This window comes from Strigops habroptila, chromosome 2, assembly GCF_004027225.2.
Source record: "Strigops habroptila isolate Jane chromosome 2, bStrHab1.2.pri, whole genome shotgun sequence".
Classification (NCBI taxonomy): Eukaryota; Metazoa; Chordata; class Aves; order Psittaciformes; family Psittacidae; genus Strigops; species Strigops habroptila.
Window position 1 is genome coordinate 94,739,285 of NC_044278.2, and position 22,683 is coordinate 94,761,967.

At 41.8% G+C, this 22,683-nt stretch overlaps 2 protein-coding genes across 4 annotated transcripts; one reads left to right on the forward strand and one right to left on the reverse strand.

The window, feature by feature from the left end:
- The first annotated feature begins 6,664 nt into the window (after positions 1 to 6,664).
- On the forward strand, positions 6,665 to 18,627 carry NUDT15 (nudix hydrolase 15). Of its 3 annotated transcripts, XR_003990091.1 has the most exons (5): positions 6,665 to 6,887; positions 6,993 to 7,183; positions 8,125 to 8,427; positions 13,341 to 13,413; positions 18,490 to 18,627. XR_003990091.1 is itself a non-coding variant. In XM_030476563.1 (3 exons), the coding sequence occupies exons 1-3, from the start codon at positions 6,736 to 6,738 to the stop codon at positions 8,268 to 8,270; spliced, it is 489 nt and encodes a 162-aa protein (XP_030332423.1). In that variant the 5' UTR covers positions 6,665 to 6,735; the 3' UTR covers positions 8,271 to 10,297. The 3 variants fall into 3 exon arrangements, 1 of the variants encoding a protein (XP_030332423.1); XR_003990090.1 differs by lacking the exons at positions 13,341 to 13,413; positions 18,490 to 18,627 and adding an exon at positions 9,430 to 10,297; XM_030476563.1 differs by lacking the exons at positions 13,341 to 13,413; positions 18,490 to 18,627 and having other exon boundaries at positions 8,125 to 10,297.
- MED4 (mediator complex subunit 4) lies at positions 12,156 to 21,642 on the reverse strand. Its single transcript, XM_030476562.1, has 7 exons — positions 21,158 to 21,642; positions 18,698 to 18,764; positions 18,175 to 18,345; positions 17,752 to 17,809; positions 16,698 to 16,784; positions 15,756 to 15,887; positions 12,156 to 12,908 (listed from the first exon to the last, which is right to left on the reverse strand). The coding sequence occupies exons 1-7, from the start codon at positions 21,259 to 21,261 to the stop codon at positions 12,736 to 12,738; spliced, it is 792 nt and encodes a 263-aa protein (XP_030332422.1). The 5' UTR covers positions 21,262 to 21,642; the 3' UTR covers positions 12,156 to 12,735.
- Positions 21,643 to 22,683: the final 1,041 nt, after the last annotated feature.

Consider the following 22,683-nt stretch of genomic DNA (forward strand, 5'->3'; position numbering starts at 1 on the left):
GTGGAAGGTTGGTAGGTGAAAGGTTCAATGTAAGGAAAAGGATTTTGTTTGCAAAAGTGACACTTCACACAGCTAAGCTGTGGAGAACCTTGCCATGGATGCTGCAAATGATGGAAATTTACGTGTGCTTGAGTGGAGTCTTGGTAGGTTTAAAGAAGAGAAACAAGAAGAGGGCTAGTAAATACACAGAAGCCACCTCTGCCTTAAGAAGTCACTGAGCCACAGATGGCTGGAGGAGAGTAGTCAAAAGCCCTGTCATGATTTCTTGCCTATTATATTCCAGACATCTACTCTAGACTGCCAGAAACTGTCCTAGATGGATTTTTGTCCTCAGCAAATGGACACTTTTATATTCTTCTGTCTCAGTCTTCCCTGGGATTGCATACACCCAGAAGTTTCATAGAAGCTGGAGCACAATCCATCTCTGCAAGCCTATGAGTTGTCCAAGGTCATTTAAACTGTTAATGGCAGAGCTACAATAAAACAGAATTGTCTCACTTACACTCATTCCGATGACTGAATCTTGTCTGTACACAGCAGAGCAAAGAGATAATTAACAAGCAATGAAGACAGTAGAACTCTCTCTCCACAGGACAGCTGTAATTTGTCCTATTGCTCTTGCACACCATTATTCCCTATGAAGAAGACAGAAGACAACTTTTGGGCTGACAGCATATCTTGATGACAAACAGTACTCTTAACAGAACCAGACATGAATGATAATTCCATCACCGATATAAAAAAGAATATTCCAGTATTTAAAAAATACAGGAGTTCATGATAGTCAGTGAAGGTTATAGGAATCAACATTGCTCAGCTAGGCACTTTCTGAAGTACAATATTAAAAGCAAGGATTTTTTGTTCAATAATAAGAAACTACGTAATGTAAAAAATCTCATAGGTCATGTAAATTCTTATATGAAAAGGTAACGAAAAATTGTTTGGAGTTTAATGTGAAGCCAGGATTGTGGAGAATGATGCAGACCATAAATTTATAACAAAGGTAGGGTCAGGGCATAGGCAAAGTTAAAGTAGGCTAACTTCTTCAGTATTTCTCATCTGTTATTTGGAAACAACTCGTTCTTAAGTAGAAGGATCCTTTGTGGAAATTCCAGTATTTCAGCTGCAGGTGAGCAGTCTTTATTTTTCTTTACTCCGTATTGTCCATAGCTTCATTATGGGTCACTCTACCACATCACTAAATACGCTGACAGACAGGCCAGTAGCACACTGGGGATGCTGTGAACTCTTGCCTACTTTTTATCCACGTATTTCCTAACAAAGAAGTTCTCTAGCAGCATACTATTTGACAGTGACAGCCATGGAAAAAGAAGAGACCAAGTTTAGATGCAAAACCTGGAAAGGAAGTCAGGCCACATGGGACTTAACCACTGACCCCACCACGTCAACCCCTCTTTCTTTTTCCTCCACTTCCTAAGAAGTTCAGGCAGGCAGATCAAATTCGTTTCTTTTTCTGCAGTGAAATTCGGATAAACATTGCAGCACTGAACCCATGAAACTGGTCTTTATCATCATAATGCACTGACTATATCTTTAGGTCTGAATCCTGTCTAAGCTTTGGAAGTCAGATCAGAGGCACATAGCTCAGGGTCAATGTTCAACAACTTACTGTTATGCTAAACTAAACTGTTTGCAGGTAAGAATCAGTGCAAAACATCGTCACATAGGACTTGCACAAGTACTAAAAATTAAAGGTATTACTTATTAGTGTTTTGTTGGGGATTTTAAAGAGTTGGAGCAAAACCTGTTTTCTCACCCGTTTTTCTTTATTACTATTAAAGAGCATTTTGTGGACCCCAGGAAATTCTAGATGAAGACATAAAAAATTTCAAATCTTTTATAAACTGATGGGAAAAGAAAAATTATTTGGCGAGCAATTAATATTAATTATCAGTATGAAAGTGTATTTGTAATTGCAAAGAACTAATATCAAGGAAATGAAGTGGAAAATCTCAAATTATAAGAAGGCAAACTGAAACAGAATAGATGCATTATCAAAAATCTAAAGATCACAAGAGTTGTTTGCCACATGTGTAGATGGGAGGAGGGGAAAGCCTGGATTTAGGGATCGAAAGACAACACATTTTTACATCTTGGATTAACAAATTGCATGACAACCTATTGAACAGGAAATAACTCCTGACAGCTATTCTGTGATTTTTTACACAAGTAATGATAGGAATATGTAAAATACTCAGACATATCTTGCAAGGATCTGAGTTCTCGAAGTTATGTGAGAGCAAAGAGCAAAGTCTAATTTACTGTTATTGAACCACACTCTATTGGACAAGCCTGTTTTATCTAAAAAATCCAAAGCACTTACTGTACAATATCCTAGTAGAAAATACAGCTACCAACCTTATGCAAGACTCGGCTTATAAGCATGTCAGTATTTATTCCTGTTGAATCAGGACAATTTAGTGATTGAATCTAAATTATAAAGGTAGCCTGAAAAAAATTGCATTTGGTTTCTCTCCTTGTTTTGTCTAAAGCAGCTACTCTTTACATTTGGACTGCAGTATCAAAAAAAAAATTAAATGTGTAGTTAAGTACACTGGCACTTTCAAGTGTAAATCTTTGTACCCTTATTAGTATAATGTGTATCTTTACTGCAACTTCATACAAGCTTGAGGAGAAAAAAAAAAGAAAAATTCTCAGTCATGGAATTATGCTATCCCATAGGAGGAAGCTGTAGATTATCAACCCTTCCTAACTACCACCTTTCCTAATGTTAAAAGTGGCATAGCTAGAGTGGTGCTCTAGCTATATTTACCTGGTCAGTGGAGAACCACAGCTGCATAAAGCAGGCTTTATGCAGCTTTATTTCCATCCTCATGGAAAAGGCTCTGGCACATGACTGAAGTCAAGTATCAATAAAACAGCCCAGCACAGAAAGGGCACAAGAGCTTCTGTCTTAGAGAAAAGGGTGCAGCATCCTACCATGGCAAAAAGGCCAGGATTTTCACCCAGAAACACAGAGACGATAACCTCTCTTTCCATCGTTGCACCTCAGAGGCAGCAGATGCCAGCTCATTAGATCATATCTTGGCTTTACTATGGTTTTGACTGAACAGTCACTTCTGGTGACTTAACTCACTTGCTGATACTGAACATGACAAGGGCAGATAGCCCTGATTTCTCAGCTGTGAGGCAGAACTACCTCCCAGTTCTAACTGACAGCATCTTAAGGAAAAGTAAGAGGGTAAGTTTAAGCTGAAGGGACTGGGATATGCCATGTGAGGTGAAATACTCAGGTTGTAACAGCAAGCCTTTAAAAAGCTCTGTGCACAAAATGGCATGTGGATTTACTGACACTAACTTGAATAGATTTTCATCCTTTGATCACTGACCATCTTTTTGCTCCTGAAAGGCTTTTTTCTTCCCAAACCCAAATTATATTTTCCCAATGTATGTCCTAGAAATAAATTAATAGATTTTGCTGAAATTACCCCCAAAAGTTGATGCACAAAGACAACATGCTAGAAATTTATGGCATTAATATTTATGCTTTAGTATATTTGCAAAAACTAAACCAAAGGAACCAGAAACTGCTAAGCAACTTCAACTATAGCTGGTATCTCCACAGGAAATACAAATCATCCACACATACTCAGATTTCTGTAGCACTGTATGTGCCAGGAGATCTCAAAGGACTTTATAGATCCAGATCTCTGTAATTTTACAAGTTTTGTCATCCTTTCTTGGCTTTAAGGAGATGAGTGGTCTTTAAATTAGCCTAATTTCTGATACTAATTTCTATCAAGCAGTAACATTACAACAAGGGATGATTTATGGTAAGAGATCTGGTGATTTAGTGGAAGCGTAAGTATCACAGAAATATTTCTGCTAAAATAGAAGTGAGGAAACAGTTAACAATGTTAAATTTTAGATTTTCAGTATTACGGTTCAGAGTAACAACCAGCTGCTTGAATGCAAGTGAGAGAAAATCCATCTTCCACGCTCACATTTCAGTCCGCCTGCTGGCAGGACTTTGGTGCCATGCACTGCTGTCCTGAATGACAGCTTTGCAATGTAAAGTATTTAAACTTAATCTTTACATCTTCCAGTTCATACTTGTGCTAAGCAAATGTAAATTCAGCTAAACAGTAAATTCCACAGCCAGGGAACCACATGCATGAAAGTCTCAGAAAGATGGATGTTTTCTGGTTGTGTAGCTGCTTTTCAAGCAGCTTTTGTACATTGTGTTCTTTCCTGGCCTGGTTTCTCTGTGTGTTCTTCTTAAGGAATGCCTGTGTACTCATTTTAATCTGACATAAATCTGGCCTATTCCTAACATGATCAGTCCTGTCATCCTTGTTCCCAGCTGCTCCTACTTGCTGTCTCCCTTGTGCCAATTCACTCACTCACATACTTGAGCTGTAAATGGTATCAGGGAACCTATCCTGCTAAAGAAATAATCTTTTCCCAGTTGGCTGAGTCAGGTTTGGCTTTATGCTATGTTTAATCCGATCTAATTCTGTCCCATCCCCTCCCTGTGCTGCCCACAGCATGCTAGAAAACAAATTCATGAAAAAAAAGTGGGGTTTTTTTTGGAGCCGGATGAGTTTACTCATCCAGTTCACTGCACAGCCACTTCAATAGCAGCACTAGTGTGAGGAACCTTGGGCCTGAAAAGTAGGTGCCTCTGTTTCAATAGCAGCCTGGACACATGCTGGTTTGAATACACTGCTTTAGCTGTTCACCTCACAAAAGGTGAGGTGATGTCAGATGAAAAAGCCTATAAATCAAAATCTTGCAAGCTTTTCAACATACTACTATAGGAGATGCATTTTTACTTTCTCATTCTTTGCTTCTTCTCTTCCCTTTTCTTCAGTATGTGTCTGTTCACTATCAAACTCACAAATACTGGCTTATATTCACAGTATGTGCAAAACCTGAACTTGTATGCCCTAAATAAATCCTAATTAGAACAGATTCAGTCAACAAAATGCTTTTTATTTTCATTTTATTTTCATAAGTATTCTTTATGTTAATGACCACAAACGTAAGATGAAAAAAATGAAACTATTAAATACAAACATCTGTATAAAAGCATTATTTCAAAACCTTACCAAAAAAACCCCCAAAAAACAGCGCTATTTTAAAGTCCTGTAAAGGAGTAATATTTCACATCCTTGTGATCAATAGGACGGTAAAGGGAAAACCTTAGCCTACTGACAAATATTAGTTGTTCATAAAAATGTTTTTATATTCTACATTATTACCTTTATATATTTGTAATAAATTGTATACTGCTACCATTTTAACAAGCATAATGACTGTATGAATATTTTTGTTTTTAAAAAGATGAGTAGAATGACAGTGGCCACCCTCAGACTCGTTTGTAGGTGCTGTTTGGTACAAGGTACAGGAAAATGGCATACACAGAAAGAATATTTTCATTGTTCAGATAAACAGTCTCGTGGTGTTTTAATGCACTGAACCAGAATGAACTTAGTGGATGAGGAGGAGCCTTTGATAAGGCTTTTTTAGGATCACTGACATCTTAAAATGTAAACACAGAAGTGACATAACTGACTGATGTTTAAGCTGAGATTAGGATACTCCAGCTGTACTGGAGGGCAGATATAAAGGAACGAGCTTGGTTTACAAAAAATCAGTTAGCTGGGCAATGTGCCCAAGATTCTTATTCTTTTTATTTACTAATGTCAGTAATTCAGGGTGTGGGCTGACACTACAGCTAAAGAGCACAGCCAACTACTGTCAAAGGGCAGCCTTGCTCCCAGGATGCCCAGGCAGACTCCCAATGCTTCCTTCACTGCCAACACTGGGACTCGGCTGAAGCTGTGCTAAATCCATTCAGACAGAAAATAATCCCACAAAAAAGTAGTAATTAATCTTCAGCCAGTTTGGCCCTGTGACTTTCATAAGGAAATGAAAACAGCTGTAGATGTGTATTTTAAAACCTAACAAAAAAAGAACCTCTATTTGAAAGTCCTGCAAAGGAATAATGGTTTATATCTGCATTGTGATCAAAAGGCTGGGGAACATCTGACAAACTTTACAGTTGTTTGCAAGGAATATGAAAGTTTGTACCTTGTATTCTACATCATTATATTTCTATAATTAAATATGAAAATTAAGGGATTGTTTGGTAGCTGAAATTTTGATATCTTCTTTATCAGTCAGGAACTGTCATTCTGCCGCTGGAGCTCTGCTTAGCCAAGTTTGTAGTTTCTTTTTTAGTAATTTCAGAAGGGACTCCCTGGTGCCAGACCCTTTACCCAGCAGATGCTGTGCGCTAACCCAAGAGGGGCCACTGCTTAAGATGCGAGCACATCTGCAGTCCTGGCACCCTGACCTCCATGGAACAGAGCTGCATCTTCTTTGGTTTTAGGTACGCCTCATTTGCTTTTCCAGTTGTCAGTGGCCGCCCCCATGCATTCAGAGGCCCAACACCGGCAGTACAAAGCGCAAAGCCGTCCGTCCCCTCACAGGTCACCCACAGCCTCCCTGAGCACAGCGCCCCCTAGCGCCCCGCCCCTGACGCTTCACCCGGTGCAAGGTCGGCGCTCAGCGAACAGCGGCGCGCGGGCTCCACCCAGCGGCTCCGCCGCCACCACCTGCGGGGCGCACGTACCCTGCTCACCGTACCTTCCCCTCCCCTCCCCTCCCCAGGCACCGGCCACCCAGAGCTGCCCCCGCCCGCCGCGCCACAGCGGGGCGGAGCCTCCCGGAGAGCCCACGGCTACCATGGGCGAGGCGGCGCAACCCCCACGGCCCGGGATCGGCGTGGGGGTGGTGGTCACCAGCGCCGCGCACCCTGGCTGCGTCCTCCTGGGCAAGAGGAAAGGCCCAATGGGGGCCGGCACCTATCAGCTCCCCGGAGGCCACCTGGAGTTCGGGTAGGAGCCCCGAGCCCCCCACCCCACACCCTCCCCGCGGCGCCGCCGGTACGCGTGCCCTGTCCTGAGGCGGCCGTGCCGGGCCGTGCCTTTCCCCGCCCGCAGGGAGAGCCTGGCCGAGTGCGCCGCGCGGGAGACGCTGGAGGAGGCGGCGCTGCTGCTGCGCGACGTGCGCTTCGCTTCCGCCGTCAACTCGTTCTGCGCCGCCGCGCGGTACCACTACGTCACAGTCCTCATGAAGGGGGAGGCGGAGCCGGGCGCGGAGCCGCGCAACCGCGAGCCCGAGAAGAACGAGGGTGAGAGGCGGCACCGGAGCGAGGGGGAGCGCCAGCACGCGTTGGAGCTTAGTTTAGTGTGCTGCTTGCCTTTATGACCACATGTGGTGACAGACCGAGGTCAGGGCGAGGCTGCAGGCACGTTGATTCCGCAGAGCTGAGCATACGCTCGCTTCTGGTAGAGTCAAGACTTAACGGGAGGAAAGTAATGAATTTAAAGTAACTTTGTGTTGGTAATATCTGCGCAGTCCATCTAGACTTACAGAGGAGGAATTGTTACATGATTATCATACAATCAAAGGATAATTTGGGTTGGAAGGGACCTTAAAAGACCATCTAGTTCCAACCCCCTGCCACGGGCAGGGACACCTTCCACTAGACCAGGTTGCTCAAAGCCCCGTCCAACCTGGCCTTGAACACTGCCAGGGATGGGGCAGCCACAGCTTCTCTGTTCCAGTGTGTCACCACTCTCACAATAAAGAATTTCTTCCTTTTATCTAATCTAAATCTCCCCTCAGTCAGTTTAAAGCCATTCCCCCTTGTATCTCCATGTGCCCTTCTAAAAGGTCCCTCCAGTTTTCCTGGAGGCCCCCTTTAGTCACTGGAAGCTGCTGTAAGGTCTCCCTGGAGCCTTCTCTTTTCCAGGCTGAACAAGCGCAGCTCCCTCAGCCTGTCTCCACAGAACAGGTGCTCCAGCCCTCTGAGCACCTTCGTGGCTTCCTCTGGACCCGCTCAAGCAGGTCCACATCCCTCTTGTGTTGGGGACCCCAGATCTGGACACAGTCCTGCAGGTGGGGTCTCAGCAGAGTAGAGGGAGAGAGTCACCTCCCTCGACCTGCTGGTCATGTTCCTTTTGAATCAGTCCAGGATATTGTTGGCTTTCTGTGTTGTGAGCACACATTATTTTATTCTCTGGCTTTTTCTTTTTTTGCTTTTTCTTTTTTTTTTTTCTTTCCCTGCAGGTTGGGAATGGGTTAAGTGGGATGAATTTCCTCCAGCAGATCAGCTCTTCTGGGCCTTACGCTGTTTAAGAGAGCAAGGTTACAATCCCTTTACAGAAGAGCTCGATCATCTGAAGGGGTACACAGGAAGTCACCAGCTGGGGTAAAAAATAATGGCACATGATGTAACAAGCTAAATGAAAGACCTGCTTTTTGGTGTAAAAGAGAAAAGGATACCTCATGCTCACTCTGCCCATGGGAAAATACCACCCTTCCTGAAGCCAAAAAGATGCTGGATGTTTCAGTGCTTTGACCATATCTCATGTGAGTTGTCTCTCATTCCACAGCTATTTCTAGCTGTTGTGGTTAACAATTGATGTTTTCTTTTATATAAATCTCAGAGTGTTTTATTTGGTTAATCTTTATATGGATGAGCAGCAAAAGTCAAGAGAAACATACTCCCTTGGTAACAGTTGCAGCATCAGGCTCAAGAGGAACTTGTTTAAAAGTGCCCTGCTTTCTATGTAAAACTCATTTGTCTATCATGCTGCTTTCCTTATCATTGTAAATATATAAACAAATAATTATGAATCTTCAACCAATTTTTAAACTTAGCCTTGTCTTGTAGCTTCAGTTAAGATACTGTCATGAACGAAAGTCATGTTCTACAGACAATGCCCCATTCTGCAGACAACAGTCTATACTTGAAAGTCAGAGTATTATAAACATGAAAAGGATTGTTGATGTTCATGATGAAAGGCTTGTTGCAGGGGGTAAAGATTCCCCAATCCTTCTTGCCACCCCCTTTCATTACAGAGTTCCATTTGCAGCCTCGGTTACATTAGAATTAACCTGCAGAAGTGTTCCAGATCTCTACAGTTGATCTTAATTCCTGATCATGTTACTAAACTCCTAATAGTTCAATGGAAAGGTGCCTAAAGTGTTCTGCTAGGCTGACACAAATAACATTGCACAAACTAATCTTGATTGATAGGTGTAGCTCTACAGTAGACAGCCATACTTTGGGGCTAAAGAGGGTTGTAGGTGCTAAAAGCACAGATAGATGTAATTCTGTATGGCCACTGGATTTGATAGATGTGATGAAATGATTGAACTGGTAGGCAATGAAATCACGGTACAAAAACACGGTACACACACACACACAAATTTGTACAGAAACAATGAGTTTATATTTTTTCATTTTTCTAGGATCTGTAACCAGATCCTAGATTTTTTTCCAGCTGTAGTTCATTAGAACATCAGCGATCAATTTTAGGATATGACCTTTTTAAAAAATCATTAATTGCCTCTTTTTTTTCTCTTCAGGGTTCTTCTAAAACACAGTTTTTGTGTTTCCTTCCAATATATCCGTTGTACAAAATGTTCTGATATCTTTAATTTCTTTTGAATAATTTCTTTTGAATAAAACATAAGCACAATATTGAAAGATTAAATTTGTCTAGAATTATGAACTGACTTGTCAGTTGTTAAAATAAACGAGCTTGAATGGTTTAGAGCTTGGAGATGGCTCTTTTTGCAGACAAGCAGACAGAGGGGTATGAGGTGTAAGGATGCTACTTAATTATCGCAAGCCTCCTGCTTAGAATGTGAAGTATTAACTCAGGACAGATATTCTTTCTCTGAAGTGAATAAAGAAGATAATGTTATAAAGCAGTTTTGAAATGGGAAATATCACTGAAAATTCCTTTACTACTGTATCTCTGTAGAAAGCTTATTTTTTTCTATTCAAAAGTGGAGATTTTCTTCTTGAAAGCAACTTTATGTACACTGAAAATTATTCCATTCAACTGTCAACAAAGAGGCTGGAGGAAGAGTTGACAGATGTCCTGCCCATCTGTCTCAAAGAGTAAAGGAAAATAAATAGATATTACAATTATTTAGTATGATTTAGTGCAATTTAAAATTTTAGAAGGCATCTAACTCCTTATGTGAAAACAGGGGTCACTGTAGAATGGTTTGTCATGCAATAAATATTTTGTTACCATTAATGGTTATATTCATTCTATCTGTTGTAAATATACAAGCAGTGACTGAAATGAGGACACAGACAGTATCACCATATGTCAGGGCTTCTGTATCCTTTCTAAGTGGACTGATGAAAGGACTACAGTGCACTACTGCAGTCTCAGCTGTCAGCAATCCCTAACTTAAATAAATTGGGGTTTATGTATCATGCATTTGTACTTTTTTCCCCCAGAAAGTTTGATTCTCAGTAGTTTTTAGCTACTAAGGCTCACTCCTTTCAACTAAATGTTACGTTTACTTTGATTTTTGGTACTTTTGCTAAATAGGAAAAGCTATTGGGTACACATTTAATAACAGAACACTCAAAACTTTATGGTTTGCTTAACTTATTGTAATAGACAGAATTCACCTAAAATGGCATTATAGTTGCCTAGTATTTAGAAAAATACTCCTGAACAGCATATGGTTTGGAGCACTGATGTAAAGAAACTCAATAGGATGCATCTTACACCCAGACTCTGATTTTATGCTAAGTGAACAGAGGGCAGAACTGTTGTCTTTCTTACCCGTTTCTTAGATGTAACACACTGGTCCCATTTGGTCCCTTTTAATACTTCAACAGACTAGCAAACAACCCAGGGGGAAAAAAAGTGTTCATTGTTTCTGTTCACTCTTATGTCTGGAAACAATCACCCACCTCCACAGTGAATCACATGAGAAAGCCATGTGAGAGTTTTGGGTAGACTGTACATTACACTTCCATCACTATTAATTATCTCTATTTGTATTTCATGCCAAGAAAAGTACGTTCTTACAAATGAAAGACGAAAGAGACTAGTGAGCTGTGGCTATGTCATAAAATGTGTTGAGAGAGGGGCATTTAGGAAAGAAAATACTAATCCCATGGTACAAAGCATTGAGAAGCTGCATTTTGCAATACTGTGAATGATTCTGATCACACATGTTTAAGAAAAAACAATGTGAACTTGAACAGGGATAGGCAAGATTAACTAGAGCGATTGAGATGGGGCAGGTATATTTGAGTTAGCATGAATTAAAGAGGAAACAGTCTTCTATGAAGACGCTGGGGATAAACTACAAAGAGGAAAATAGGATACTGAACAAAGGTTAAAATATATATGAATAATTTCAGACTGCAGAATAGAGGTGAAATTTTAATAACTCTGAAAATACTTCAAAAAGGAACAGCTGAGACAAAATCAAACTCCCAATTTCTCTTAAAACAAAAAGCAGTGCCCCATATTATGCAACTGAACCTGACTGAAGTCCTTTTCATTTCTACATCCTTATGGGATTTGTATGTATGTTGGTCATATGTAGCAGCATTACTGACAGCAATATTTGAAAGATTCTCTGAGCAAACGAGGAAGTACCTGATTTATCAGATACTTCCTGTGAGGAATCTACAAAATGGGAGAGTGGAGAAAATTTGTGATCTATCCTTCAGGAAGCCTTGCTGCAGGGCAGAAACCTGTAACTGCCATGAGCAACAGTTCACATTAGTTTCTGATCTGATATAGGGTTTACTTAAGAGAAAAGTAGCCATCGTAAAACGACTCGAGCGAAACAGACCAAGGAAAGCAAAGCCAAGTGCCTTTGGAAAGATGAAAGAACACTTTCCTGCATTTCCTGCTGAAGTAAACAGATCAGCAGGTTCAAAGAACTGAAAAAATTATAGACAAGAATAAAGAATCTATGAGCACTTTGAACTGGAAGGAGCTGAACCTGCAGTGTGGCCCAAAGCATGTCATCTCCAGGCCCAGGATGCTTAACCAGAATCCTTGCAAATGGATGGGCACTCTGCATGGCTGCCTCCGGGTCTGCCCAGTTATGTCTGTATCTGGCAAAGCTCAGTTGAAAAGGACAGGATCTCAGTTCCTGACTCCTCAGCTGCTTCTAATACTGACTTTGCATTTTGTGAAGGGGAAAATGGAGCACAAACTTCTGAAACTCAGTCAGAATTCAGCCACATACTGGGATAAAATGTGCTGAGTACTGAAGTTACACAGTAACTCATTTAAGATTGAAGTTTGCAAAAAGAAACATAAAGTTACATCAAAGCTGTTTATTTATGACAAATCATTTATTATATATTACAATAATTACAAACCTTTACACCTTATTCCCATGTTTTTGTTCTCAGCTGATCAAAACCATGGATTTAGGCAGTGACAAAAAGAAGATATTAAAATTACAAATGTCATGTCTCATTTCTGTGCCATAGAAAAGGCTATCATCAAAAAAGTAAAGTTACTAACAAACATAGAAGGGGATTCCCCTTACGCCTTTTTTCCCAGGAACTTTCGTCATCTAATGTATAGTAAATATATATATACACCATATCTCTTGCAAACATACCCATTCACACATTTACATAATCGCTGGAAATGTGACATCTCTCCTCCAGCAGAAAGCTCCCAGTCATTTTACTCGAACATCTAATGCAAAAAAAATATTCTAAAGTCCATGGTTTATAAATTAGTCACCCTATTTCTGAGCCAGCTGTTATCTCTTCCCTACGCAGGGCCACCAGTGTAACAAAAGGATATTGTAGCTTGTGATGAACAGCACCCAACCTACCTTCACCACAGGAAAGGTCTACTAGGGATACTGTCCCTCTTGTACCTAGTCTGAGTCACTACTGCTGCTTGAGGAGTCTGTTGACATAACTTCTACATCATCTTCATTCTCTTTATTGTGTCCTGGAGGCTCCAACATGAAGTCATTGCTATGATTAGGAGGTAGCATGTTCATTGACATATCACTTGACTGCCAAGGATACTGAGGAGCCAGCACATCTGGAAAAAAGGGGCATTATCAAACCATCAGATTTGTATATCAACAAACTCAACAAGACAGCTCAGCCAGAACTCCAGTTTAGAATTGATCTTACAGTCCTTCCTGAATTTTGGACAGCTGAAACCCTCCATCACCGTAAAAGCCTATACTGCCTGAGAGGCCTATTTATGTAGATGGCTCTTGATCTCTCATCACTCCTCTTCAAAACAGTATATATGCATACAGAGCCTTTCACCTTCAAAGCACAGTTTGAACTGACTTAACATTCCAACCACTGGCAGTAATGAAAATGGTCACCCTCTGTCAGTATGCAAAAAGAGATGAAAACATTAGATTAAAAAAAACCTAAAACCTTGAGGTAGACTACAGAAATTCAAAGTAAAAGGATCCAAATTTCACTGAAAATACCTTGGGTATTGTTTTTCCAACAGCAAATATGGCACACCAAGAGCAAAGGAGATGAGCATCCTACTACAAAACCAGGGCCATGGAGATACTTGAGAGGTGAGAGTGCCCCACTGTGCCCCAGCCAGGCCATCTTCAGTTGCCTCTGACTTCTCTCCCCTCTGGCTGTTTCTTCTCTTCTACAACTTCCAAAGCCATCCCACACCGTACTCCCTACCAACCTATCCTCCTCCCATACTTCCTAGTCTCTCCCTTCCTTGCCCCCCAAATAGTTCCCATTTCAAAGCTGCAGTACACACCTATATGCCGTTTCTGTTCCCTTCCTTTAAATTAATGCTCCTACTGCTGTGCTTCAGTTCTTCTCCACTTACTACCAGGCACCACAGCTAAGACTATGCCATAGAAGAAACCAGCTATCTCCCACTTACAGCAAGAATTAAAAATAATTAGGTAGAGTCAGAAGTGAACAAAAGCCCATGCACATGACACTTTGAGTACAAAGAGTGCACTGTCTAAGCAGGGAGTCTCTAAGAATACCTCTCTATGGGAGACATATTCTCACTCAGGTGCTGTCTTAACTTAGAAGCACACAGTTCTCCACACACGTAGTAGTTTCTGATCTTTAAGTTCTCCACATATGAACTACAGCCACAGTCTCCTAATACCAGATGCATTACCTAGCTGTACAGATATGACCTACCAGCAGATGTGAGGGCAGAATGCAGCCTTTGTGCCAGTTCTGAGCCAGCTTTAGGAAGGCCAACAACCGTACCAGCTGGTCTTGTCCCAGCTGTGGTGAAGTTAACCAACTTTATTTGAACCAGCTGAGAAAATAAGCCAGTGTTTTACATCCTGTGGCCATACTTCAATGCTGGAACCAGCCCATTATTAAACCAGGCTGAATGTGTGTGCTAAGCAGCCTCCAAGTTTTGAGGCTACCAAGCAGCCCAGTGGCTGGCTTACAGAATCACTAAGGACTCAGTAATCAGATACCTCCCTGCAAAAGTCACTAGAAGGGCTAAATCCCATAATGAGCACTCTCAGGACATGCCTCCACACACCAACAGATTCAGGATCCCTACACAAAATGTCAGGGCAGCCTCTTTCTTTCAGATGAAGTTTTGATGTTTCCCTTTTACCTGACAGTCGAGTAATTAAGAGAATTTCCCTTAACATAGGAGATCCAGATTTAATTAACAACTTTACTTGAGGAGTTTAAATCCCACATTTTCCAGCTTCTCAAGGAAAAGTCCTGAAGATTGGGCTTTCACTTCTTACAGAGACAGGACTCAAAAGTAAAAGGAGCAAGTCTGCATCCTCTAAGGCAGAGGAGCCAGCCATTATGGGCTCTACCAAAACTTAAGCAAATAAATGCTCAAACCCCATGAGGAAGACACAACCTTAACATCTACTGTGACCATGCTTTGAAAGAACAGAAAAGGTACATGGGCCCATCCTCAGCATTTCCCTGGTGGGCTGCTATAGACAGATGTCAGGGTCCCACTCCTATTAGCTCACTGACCCATTTTACTCAAGGCCAGAGGTTTAGAAAGCAAGATGGTGCAGAACTTCAAGGCACTTCCTAGCAGGTGATAATGGGATAGACAGATGATGAGAAACACTAAACCCAAGTTTACTATCTCTCCAGTGGAGCCATGATACAGACGTTTTTAATATATTCAGTGTAATTTTTGAAAACAAGCTTTCCAGACCACCTGAAAGTGGCTTAACAGTTGGGTAAGAACTGTTACAGATCCCCTATGAAACCAAACTAAGAATTGTCCACGATTTAGTCTAACCATGGTAAATTAATGCTGCACAGGTACAGAATCACTGGATTCTTGATTCAGTTACTATAATTTACTGCTAAATCCTATTTTAGCAAAAATGAATGAATCTCACTACAGTCAATGGAAGTGCCCATTTCACTGAGCAATTAAGGGACTAAAGCTCAATTCCTACACTCGAGGTACTACCTCACCAGCTGTCCTTTGCAACGTCTTTTCAATCCAGAACTTCTAAGCAAACAGTCTTGCTATACACAGCATAGACTTAAAGGAACATAGGGGATGACAATAAACATTTCTTCCAAATACAGCTTTCACAATCCCATACTTTGTCATCACTACTAAGAAAAGATTGCTTTGAAAATGCTGCTTTCTAATATGATATCACTTAATTTACAGCAATTTAAAATAAGTGAAGTGAAGGGTAATTAGGTGATTTTTGCTTACACTGACTTAGTTGTAGTGTCTGCAGTATGATTTACCATGAAATAAAATAAAATACACAATTTCTAACTTTATTTATTAGATCACTGCTGCTAGGGAACAACATAGGCCATAATTTTCATTATTTTTACTCTGATTTGCCTTTGCAAATGTGTAATTGCTATGACTGTACAAAGAATAAAGAAAAATAAACAAAACAGTTTCTCTTACCTGGCAGTCTGCCCGCAGCAAGTGCATCCCCTGGTAAGTGTCCATTAACTCCATTGGTGGATGGGTTGTTCATCTGACCCAAGAGACCACTCCTCATTTCCAGATCTGTAGGATATGGCCTACGTGGGTCCCCTTAAAAAAAAAAAAAACACACACACAAAAAAAAAAGAAAAAACCCCAAACAACAAAAGGAATGTTTTTCAATATTTAGCAATTGTCTTGCAGACATTAACTTTTTCTTCAATGCCTAGTTTCCTGACCAAAAAAAACATACTCTGATTGCTTGGATCAGCAATGAGCATCACATCTGTTTTGTTAAAATCCAAGGCTGTGCCTTTCACTTAAACTTTCTCTGTTCATTCAACTTGGCAGAGAAGCACATTAAAAAGCCACAACAAAAAAAAACATGTTTAGAAGATATCTTTTCTCTCCCTGCTACTTCACAGCTAAACAGTAATGGCAGGAATTGGAAAAAAAAAAACCAAACCCTCACATTCTCATTTTGGACAAGAAGCGTAGTTCTCAAAATTGAAACCTGACATGATGAAAACCCTACTTCTGACTCTACTGATTACTAACATCCTCTGAAAAGAATATTATAAGGGGCAGGAAGGAACACAACTAAGCACACGGAAAAGCCTTCAACATACTTGGTTCTAACCTACAACTGGGGCCAACATTCCAGGGAAAAAAGCAAACAAAGAGCAGAGGAGGGCAGCCAGTTAATGGAATGTGAAGTTTCATAGCCTTTTGAAGATGTACATAATAAAGTCTACAGGACTTTGGATATCCATTTTTTATTGAAAATATAAGCTAGAAGAGCTGAAAACAATGTTATTCTAATAAACCCCAGTGTTTATCACTGTATAAAAGCATCATAAGACCAGGTACTGACCATGCTTCATTATAAAAAAAATCTGTTGCCATAAACATGATGGTTACCTGGTACCCATGTGAGAGGGGCACACACAGCATTGCTAGCACTGATCCTATGGGCATATTTAATTATTTCTTCAGAGGAAATGGCACCTGGAAGAATGGAAGAAAAGTTACTATATTCTCAAGAGGCTGCATCATTCAATTTTTTCAGAATATTGGGCATTAATAGCTAAAAGATTGGCCATGTAATTTTGTCAAACATTAAGAGCATGCTTCAAATGCAGTGACTACTTAGAGGATTCTTAGACTATGCAAGACCAACCTTTACAGTGAACTGATTTTACAGCCACGACTTCAGCACACCTTCGATGGCAACAGATCTTTAATGTTGTAAAAAACACAAACCAATCTCTTAAGCAGTGTACTTGACAAGCACAATTTGTAAGAAACCTTTAGCACCTGCTTTATTATGGAATTTTCTGTAGTAAAGAAATTTTTTTGTTTGTTTAGTAACTGTAGGGCGTACATGTAGCAGCCCTTCTAAATATGGGCATGTGTTACAGTAACATAATGAAATTCCTTGGGTTTTTTAGATGAAAGAGATGTAACAAAATGATAAAAGACACTTAAAGAAAAAAAAAACCCAACCCAAACACTAAGAAAATGCCTCCCAAAAAAAACCCCAAAGAAGTCAGTTTCACTTGGTAAGTGCCATAGTGTCAGAAATTGTTACAGGTACAAACCAGTATCACCAGCTAGCCAGCCTCTCAAATACAGTGCACATGTACACAAAACATTCTCTCTCTTTCCTCAGTAGACCTGCTGAGGCAATTTGGTGCAACACTTGGGTAACCAGATATACTATTATCAGTCCAAGAAGAGTGTTGAGACACTCGAATTCAAGTTAAAACTAAAGACATGTTTGCCACCAAAAAAATATTAATTCCTGCCTTTATTCTGTTTATAGGTTCATAATGAAATGGAAATTTGTTTACACACAAACCATCTGAAATATGTAATAGTAGATTAAAAAATAAATAAATAACAGTAACTCAAGCTCACGAGCAACTTTCTTTACAAATGCATTTACGTAGTATGTACAATCATGGATACCCACCTTTTCTTGCTTTTTCAATTGATTTCAGCTTTTCCTTTGCTTGATAAACAGCTGTTGCCTAGTTGTAAAAAAAAAAAAACCAAACAAAACAAACCTTCAAAGCATTTTTAATTTGCAAACTACACAAAGTCAGCTTCATGAATAAACCCTTGCATTTAATTGCATTTTAAGAGAGAAACTGTTCGGTGAACATTTTCAAAATATATAGAAATAAAGTAGGTTTGGAAGAAAATTAGCATTATAAAACAAAACCGAATACCACGATAACTAAAGAGTATTTGACTACTGAAAAAAAAAAAAAAGCCAAACCACTAAGCTTTTATGAAGTTTTAAATATTTAAATCTTCTCAAACACACCAGTTCCTCCAGAGCCACCTTTTCACAAGTAGATGCTCAAAAGCAAACACATCATTATGAACTTACCAGTATGTGCTCTGCTTCTTTTAGTTGTTTCTGCAGCTGCTGAATATCATTATCCCTCTTTTCTACTACCTTTTCTAAAAGCTGCATTTCATGATGGATTTTCCCCTGATCAACTGCCAACTTCATTAGCTCTTGAAACTCTCCATCTCTCTGAATCAGCAGTTCCAGGATCTATTGAACAAGAGTTTTGTAGAACTTTTAATTTAGCTAGAGTAACAATACACCCTCAATCGTGCTGTAAAGAAGAGCCACTGACATTCATAGAGTATTTCTATTTGCATGAAAATGAAACAAAATTTCTTCCTCTGTTTGCAGAAGCAGCCTATGAAGCATACATCAAAATGAACAAACAAACAAGCAAACAACATGAGGACCAAGAACGCCTTTGTAGTGGGGCCAAAACCTAATCATCACCATTAGCTATGCTCAGCACAGAGAAGGACAGAGGGAGAAAGAGGGTGGTGGTGGGGAAATAGAAGCATTGTGCTTACATAAAGAAATACGGTTTAAAAAGTTAGCTTACCTGGCTCTCCTCTCCTGGTTGTGGAAGCTTCTGGTTTCTTGAAATTGCCAAAAGTTCAATTAGTTCCCTGAAAGGAAAACTCAAAATTGGTGTTTGTGCAATCTTGTAGGTCATTATTTGTAAATCACAAGTCATCCCCAAATTGTCAGTGTACTGATATCATTACAAAAGTATGCATGGACTTGAGTATTTTATAGTACAGTGTTGGCAAGGATTTCTCAACTAAGAGTAATTCTGTGAATAGTCTCATGATTGGAGCACATTTTCTTCTTTGTTCTTTGAGCTCATGAAGCACTTGTGCATTTATACTCAATAAATGTGCTGAGTTCCTGCCAAACTACGTAAGACAAACAGAAGCTGAGAGAAGAAACAGCACAATAAGACACATTCATACCCTACTTATACTGCCTTTGTTTGTCAGAGGGTGTGAAAGTTGTCCTCACCATTTTACTTCTCTACTTTTCCTCTATTCCACCACCACCCCCAAACAGAGCAAGTTTCACACTTGGGCTTAGAGCAATTAAGTCTACACTTTCAAGCACCTAAAGAGTTTGTTGTGAAATTACTTTTACAAGTATTTCTACAATAGTATATTAGTTGTATATCAAACACAAAAAAACAACAAAACTAATAATCTTTGGGTGCTAGGTTAGAAGCACTTCTCAAACAAACCTCTTGATCACGCTTCCAGGTACCCATATACTTTGCCACCATTCTGAAAAGCCATCAAGAACCTCGGCGGGAACTCACTAAGCAACAAGACCATAATGCAAAAAGGCATTTCTGTAAATTCAGCAAACTTATTTGGCTTCTAATGGCATGAGTAATTGTCTATCTGAGGACACTGTCCTTGGAACAGTATGACTCTCTGCTTGGTCCAGTGCAAGCAGCTGAGTGGGATGTATGACTTATACAGCAGTGGGGCCAGAACCTTAAAATGATAACAGGTACTTTTCAAAATGTCTGAGAAAGCCCCTCACCAATAAAGTTCTGAGGAGCCTCTTGGTCTATGTCTCTTGGTCACTCCTGAACACTAAAATGATTTAAAACAACTAGAAACGATTTAAAACAACTAGAAATTATTTAAAACAAAAGAAATTTGTCATTATCACTAAAGCTTTATTCTACCTGACCAACACTGAGCAGTAGCAAGTAAAATGTTATAAGTAGATCAGCTACCGCCACCAAGGCTGGTGGCATGGAGGGTTGTAATTCTGCCCTGTGTTAGCCAGAAAACACAGACACAGATTCAAAACTATGCAAAGGCCACAGACTGTTGCTTAATGCTTGCCCCTACCACCAAACCAGTATCATGACTGGGAAAGGCCTAGCTCCACAGTGCTGCAACCGTTTGCTAGTCAATAGGCAGATTCACTAAATGCTTTTGAGGGTAGCTCTGGATTCATTATTGCAGAATAGTCCAAATAGTCCAAACTGTCCCAAGATTAAAAAGAAAACCAGAAAAAAACCAAACAAAGCAAAACCAATCAACAAAATAAAGAGCAATGGGATTTTGTTTTATTTTTTTCTCCACAAAAACATATGCTCTCCAGCAACCCATATGTCACAACAAAATCTAAACCTGAACCTAAAACCTAACAAGTAAAAACAAGAGCAACTGACCAATATATTTTCCTTGTTGTACCAGGGGTAATCACACAGAAAGAGCCAGCCCCATAGATAGCATGGGTTATTCCACGTGAAAAAGTTTTCCTAAGCTCCTGCTCTCTCTCGAGGAGGAAAATGACCAGGAACCAGTTTAACTGCACTCCACAACATGGTGGCCAGCCTGGGTGAGGGTTATCAGTCCAGCCACAAAGAGCATGGACGAAGTACCTGAGCACTTCCATCACTCCAAAGACGGGCTCTGCAGCCTACTTTGAGTGGGTTTAACACTAATACTGGCAATGGCCAGAACGGCTTGAGTCATGCAACACTATCCACAAATTTCCGACTTAAGCGCAATTTTTAGTGACTAATAAAAAGCCTAAAATCTAAGAGGGAAGGGGAGGGAGGTGTGTGCGTGCGCGCATTTCCCAGGAAACGCAGGTGTCAAGCAAGAAAGCAAGTTAAGTGGTAGAATAAGGAAACTCTCCTGCTCTAAGAATAGGAAATAAGGCACCTCTGGGGCCAAGGCTCTGGAGGGGAGCGCAGGGCCGGACCACCTCCCTCTCCTCCCGCAGGAGCCGGCCTGGGGACGGCAGGGGAGCCGGGAAACGCGCGCACCCAGGCCGGGCCCTGCTCTCGCCCCGCACACCAGCGAGGGTCGGGTCAGGCCGGGCCGATCCGATCCGATTCTATCCGATCCCCTCCCAGCCCAACCCCAGGGACACCCGCTCCTCCCGCCGCCCCCGTCGGAAGCTCCGCGCACGTTCAGCGCCGAGCGCCCTCACCCCACCCCCGGCACCCCGCCGCCAGCCGGGGCCCTCCCATCCGGGCACCGGGGGCAGAGCGCGGTACCTGGCCAAGAGCTCGAGATCCTCCAGCGCCGCCAGGAGCCGCTGCCGGGTGCTGCTCCGCTCCCCGCCGCCTCCCCCGGCGGCCGCAGCAGCCGCCGCCGCCATCACGACCCCGAGCGCAGACCCGACCCAGAACCACCTCCCGGCGGCGGCACCAGGCCCGCGCGGGCGCCCGGCCGGCAAGTGCCCCCCTGCGGCGAGGCTGCGAGAGGCAGCCGGCTGGCGGCGGGCGCATGCGCAGGGCGGCCCGGCAGCTGCAGGGCGGTTCCTCCTCCTGCCCCGGGCGGGAACGGGTAACGGCTCCCGTGAGGCGCCGGGGGAGGAAGGGTCGGGCGGCAGCGAGGATGGGGCTGTGCACGTCGCGCAGAGCCGTGGGTGTGAGGGGAAGGGAGGTCACGTCTCCCTCGGCGAGGCCAGATGCGTGGTTGTGAAAGCCCCCTCCTGGAGCTGGGTCGTTACACAGCGGGGGTCTGCGCTTGCTGTTCTGAAAGCATTTCCAGTCCCCGGATTTCCATAGAAGAGCCTCTAAATGAGATTCAGATGTTCGCTAAAAACACAGAAAACAAACGGCAGAAGAAAGGGCTTGCGACTAAATTGCGTCTAAAGTTTTTTAACTCAAATTATGACAGCCCTGGTGTCCCAAAATCCCTTAGGTGTTTTTTATCAGATTGAGGATGAGCTGGTGCTTTATTAACGGCTAAAGAAAGTTACTGAACATGTAACAAAACCCCGGAGCTTTAAATGAGACAGCACCAAGAGCTGTGAACTGGGCTGTCTGTCGCGCTGGTGACAGGAGCCGTGACCTACTTGACATGCCATGTTGTGGGTGCAGAGGTGTCCAGCCATGGAGGTTTAAAGGCAGCTTCGCATGCATTACAGATGCCGACATATGGTGATGGGGCTGGTAGCGGATGCAAACCCTGCCAGAGGTTCAGCTATAGCTAAAAAATACCATGTTTTTCTTGTTAATGTTGCTGTCTATGTGCTCGCGCTGTAAACAGGCCGCTAACCCTGGGTGGGGTCACAGAGAAGCCAGTGGAAGTTTTTATGTTCATGAAGGTTTCAGTAACGTGAAGAGACTCGGAGCGAAGCCAGAGTGGAGGGCAGATGAGGGAGCATGGTGTGAAAGCTAATCTGGGGCCAGGGTTTACAACCAGGGCAATCACTTCCACTGAAGGGCAGTGAGTCCCCAAACCCCACATCCTTCTGCTGTCAGCAGGCAGCTGCAAAACCTGCCAGCAGACAGCGATTCTCTTCTCTCCTGATTAGAGAAAGCACTAGATGAATGATAACACCCCGACTGCGCTGGTATTTACTCTGATTATCTTTTTACCCTCTGCAATAAGTATGTCCCTGAGAAATTTACACTTACTAAAAAAAAAAACCAAAAGACAAAACCAGGCAAGAAGCTCATTAGTTGGTGATTCTTTGAATTGTGGTTTAAATAAACAATTCAGCATGATGAGATTTATGATAAAGCAATGAGATTTGGCAACCCTGAGAAGAAGATAACTCTGCCAACAGGAG

Excerpts from the sequence above, each read along its gene's own strand:
- NUDT15 (XM_030476563.1), top strand. The coding sequence starts at position 6,736 with ATGGGCGAGGCGGCGCAACCCCCACGGCCCGGGATCGGCGTGGGGGTG. Across the intron at positions 6,888-6,992 it reads GGAGGCCACCTGGAGTTCGG|GGAGAGCCTGGCCGAGTGCG; the intron begins GTAGGAGCCCCG and ends CCCCGCCCGCAG. Across the intron at positions 7,184-8,124 it reads CGAGCCCGAGAAGAACGAGG|GTTGGGAATGGGTTAAGTGG; the intron begins GTGAGAGGCGGC and ends CTTTCCCTGCAG.
- MED4 (XM_030476562.1), bottom strand. The coding sequence starts at position 21,261 with ATGGCGGCGGCGGCTGCTGCGGCCGCCGGGGGAGGCGGCGGGGAGCGG. Across the intron at positions 16,785-17,751 it reads AATTGAAAAAGCAAGAAAAG|GTGCCATTTCCTCTGAAGAA; the intron begins GTGGGTATCCAT and ends CCATTCTTCCAG. Across the intron at positions 15,888-16,697 it reads CCCTCTCACATGGGTACCAG|GGGACCCACGTAGGCCATAT; the intron begins GTAACCATCATG and ends TTTTTTTTTAAG.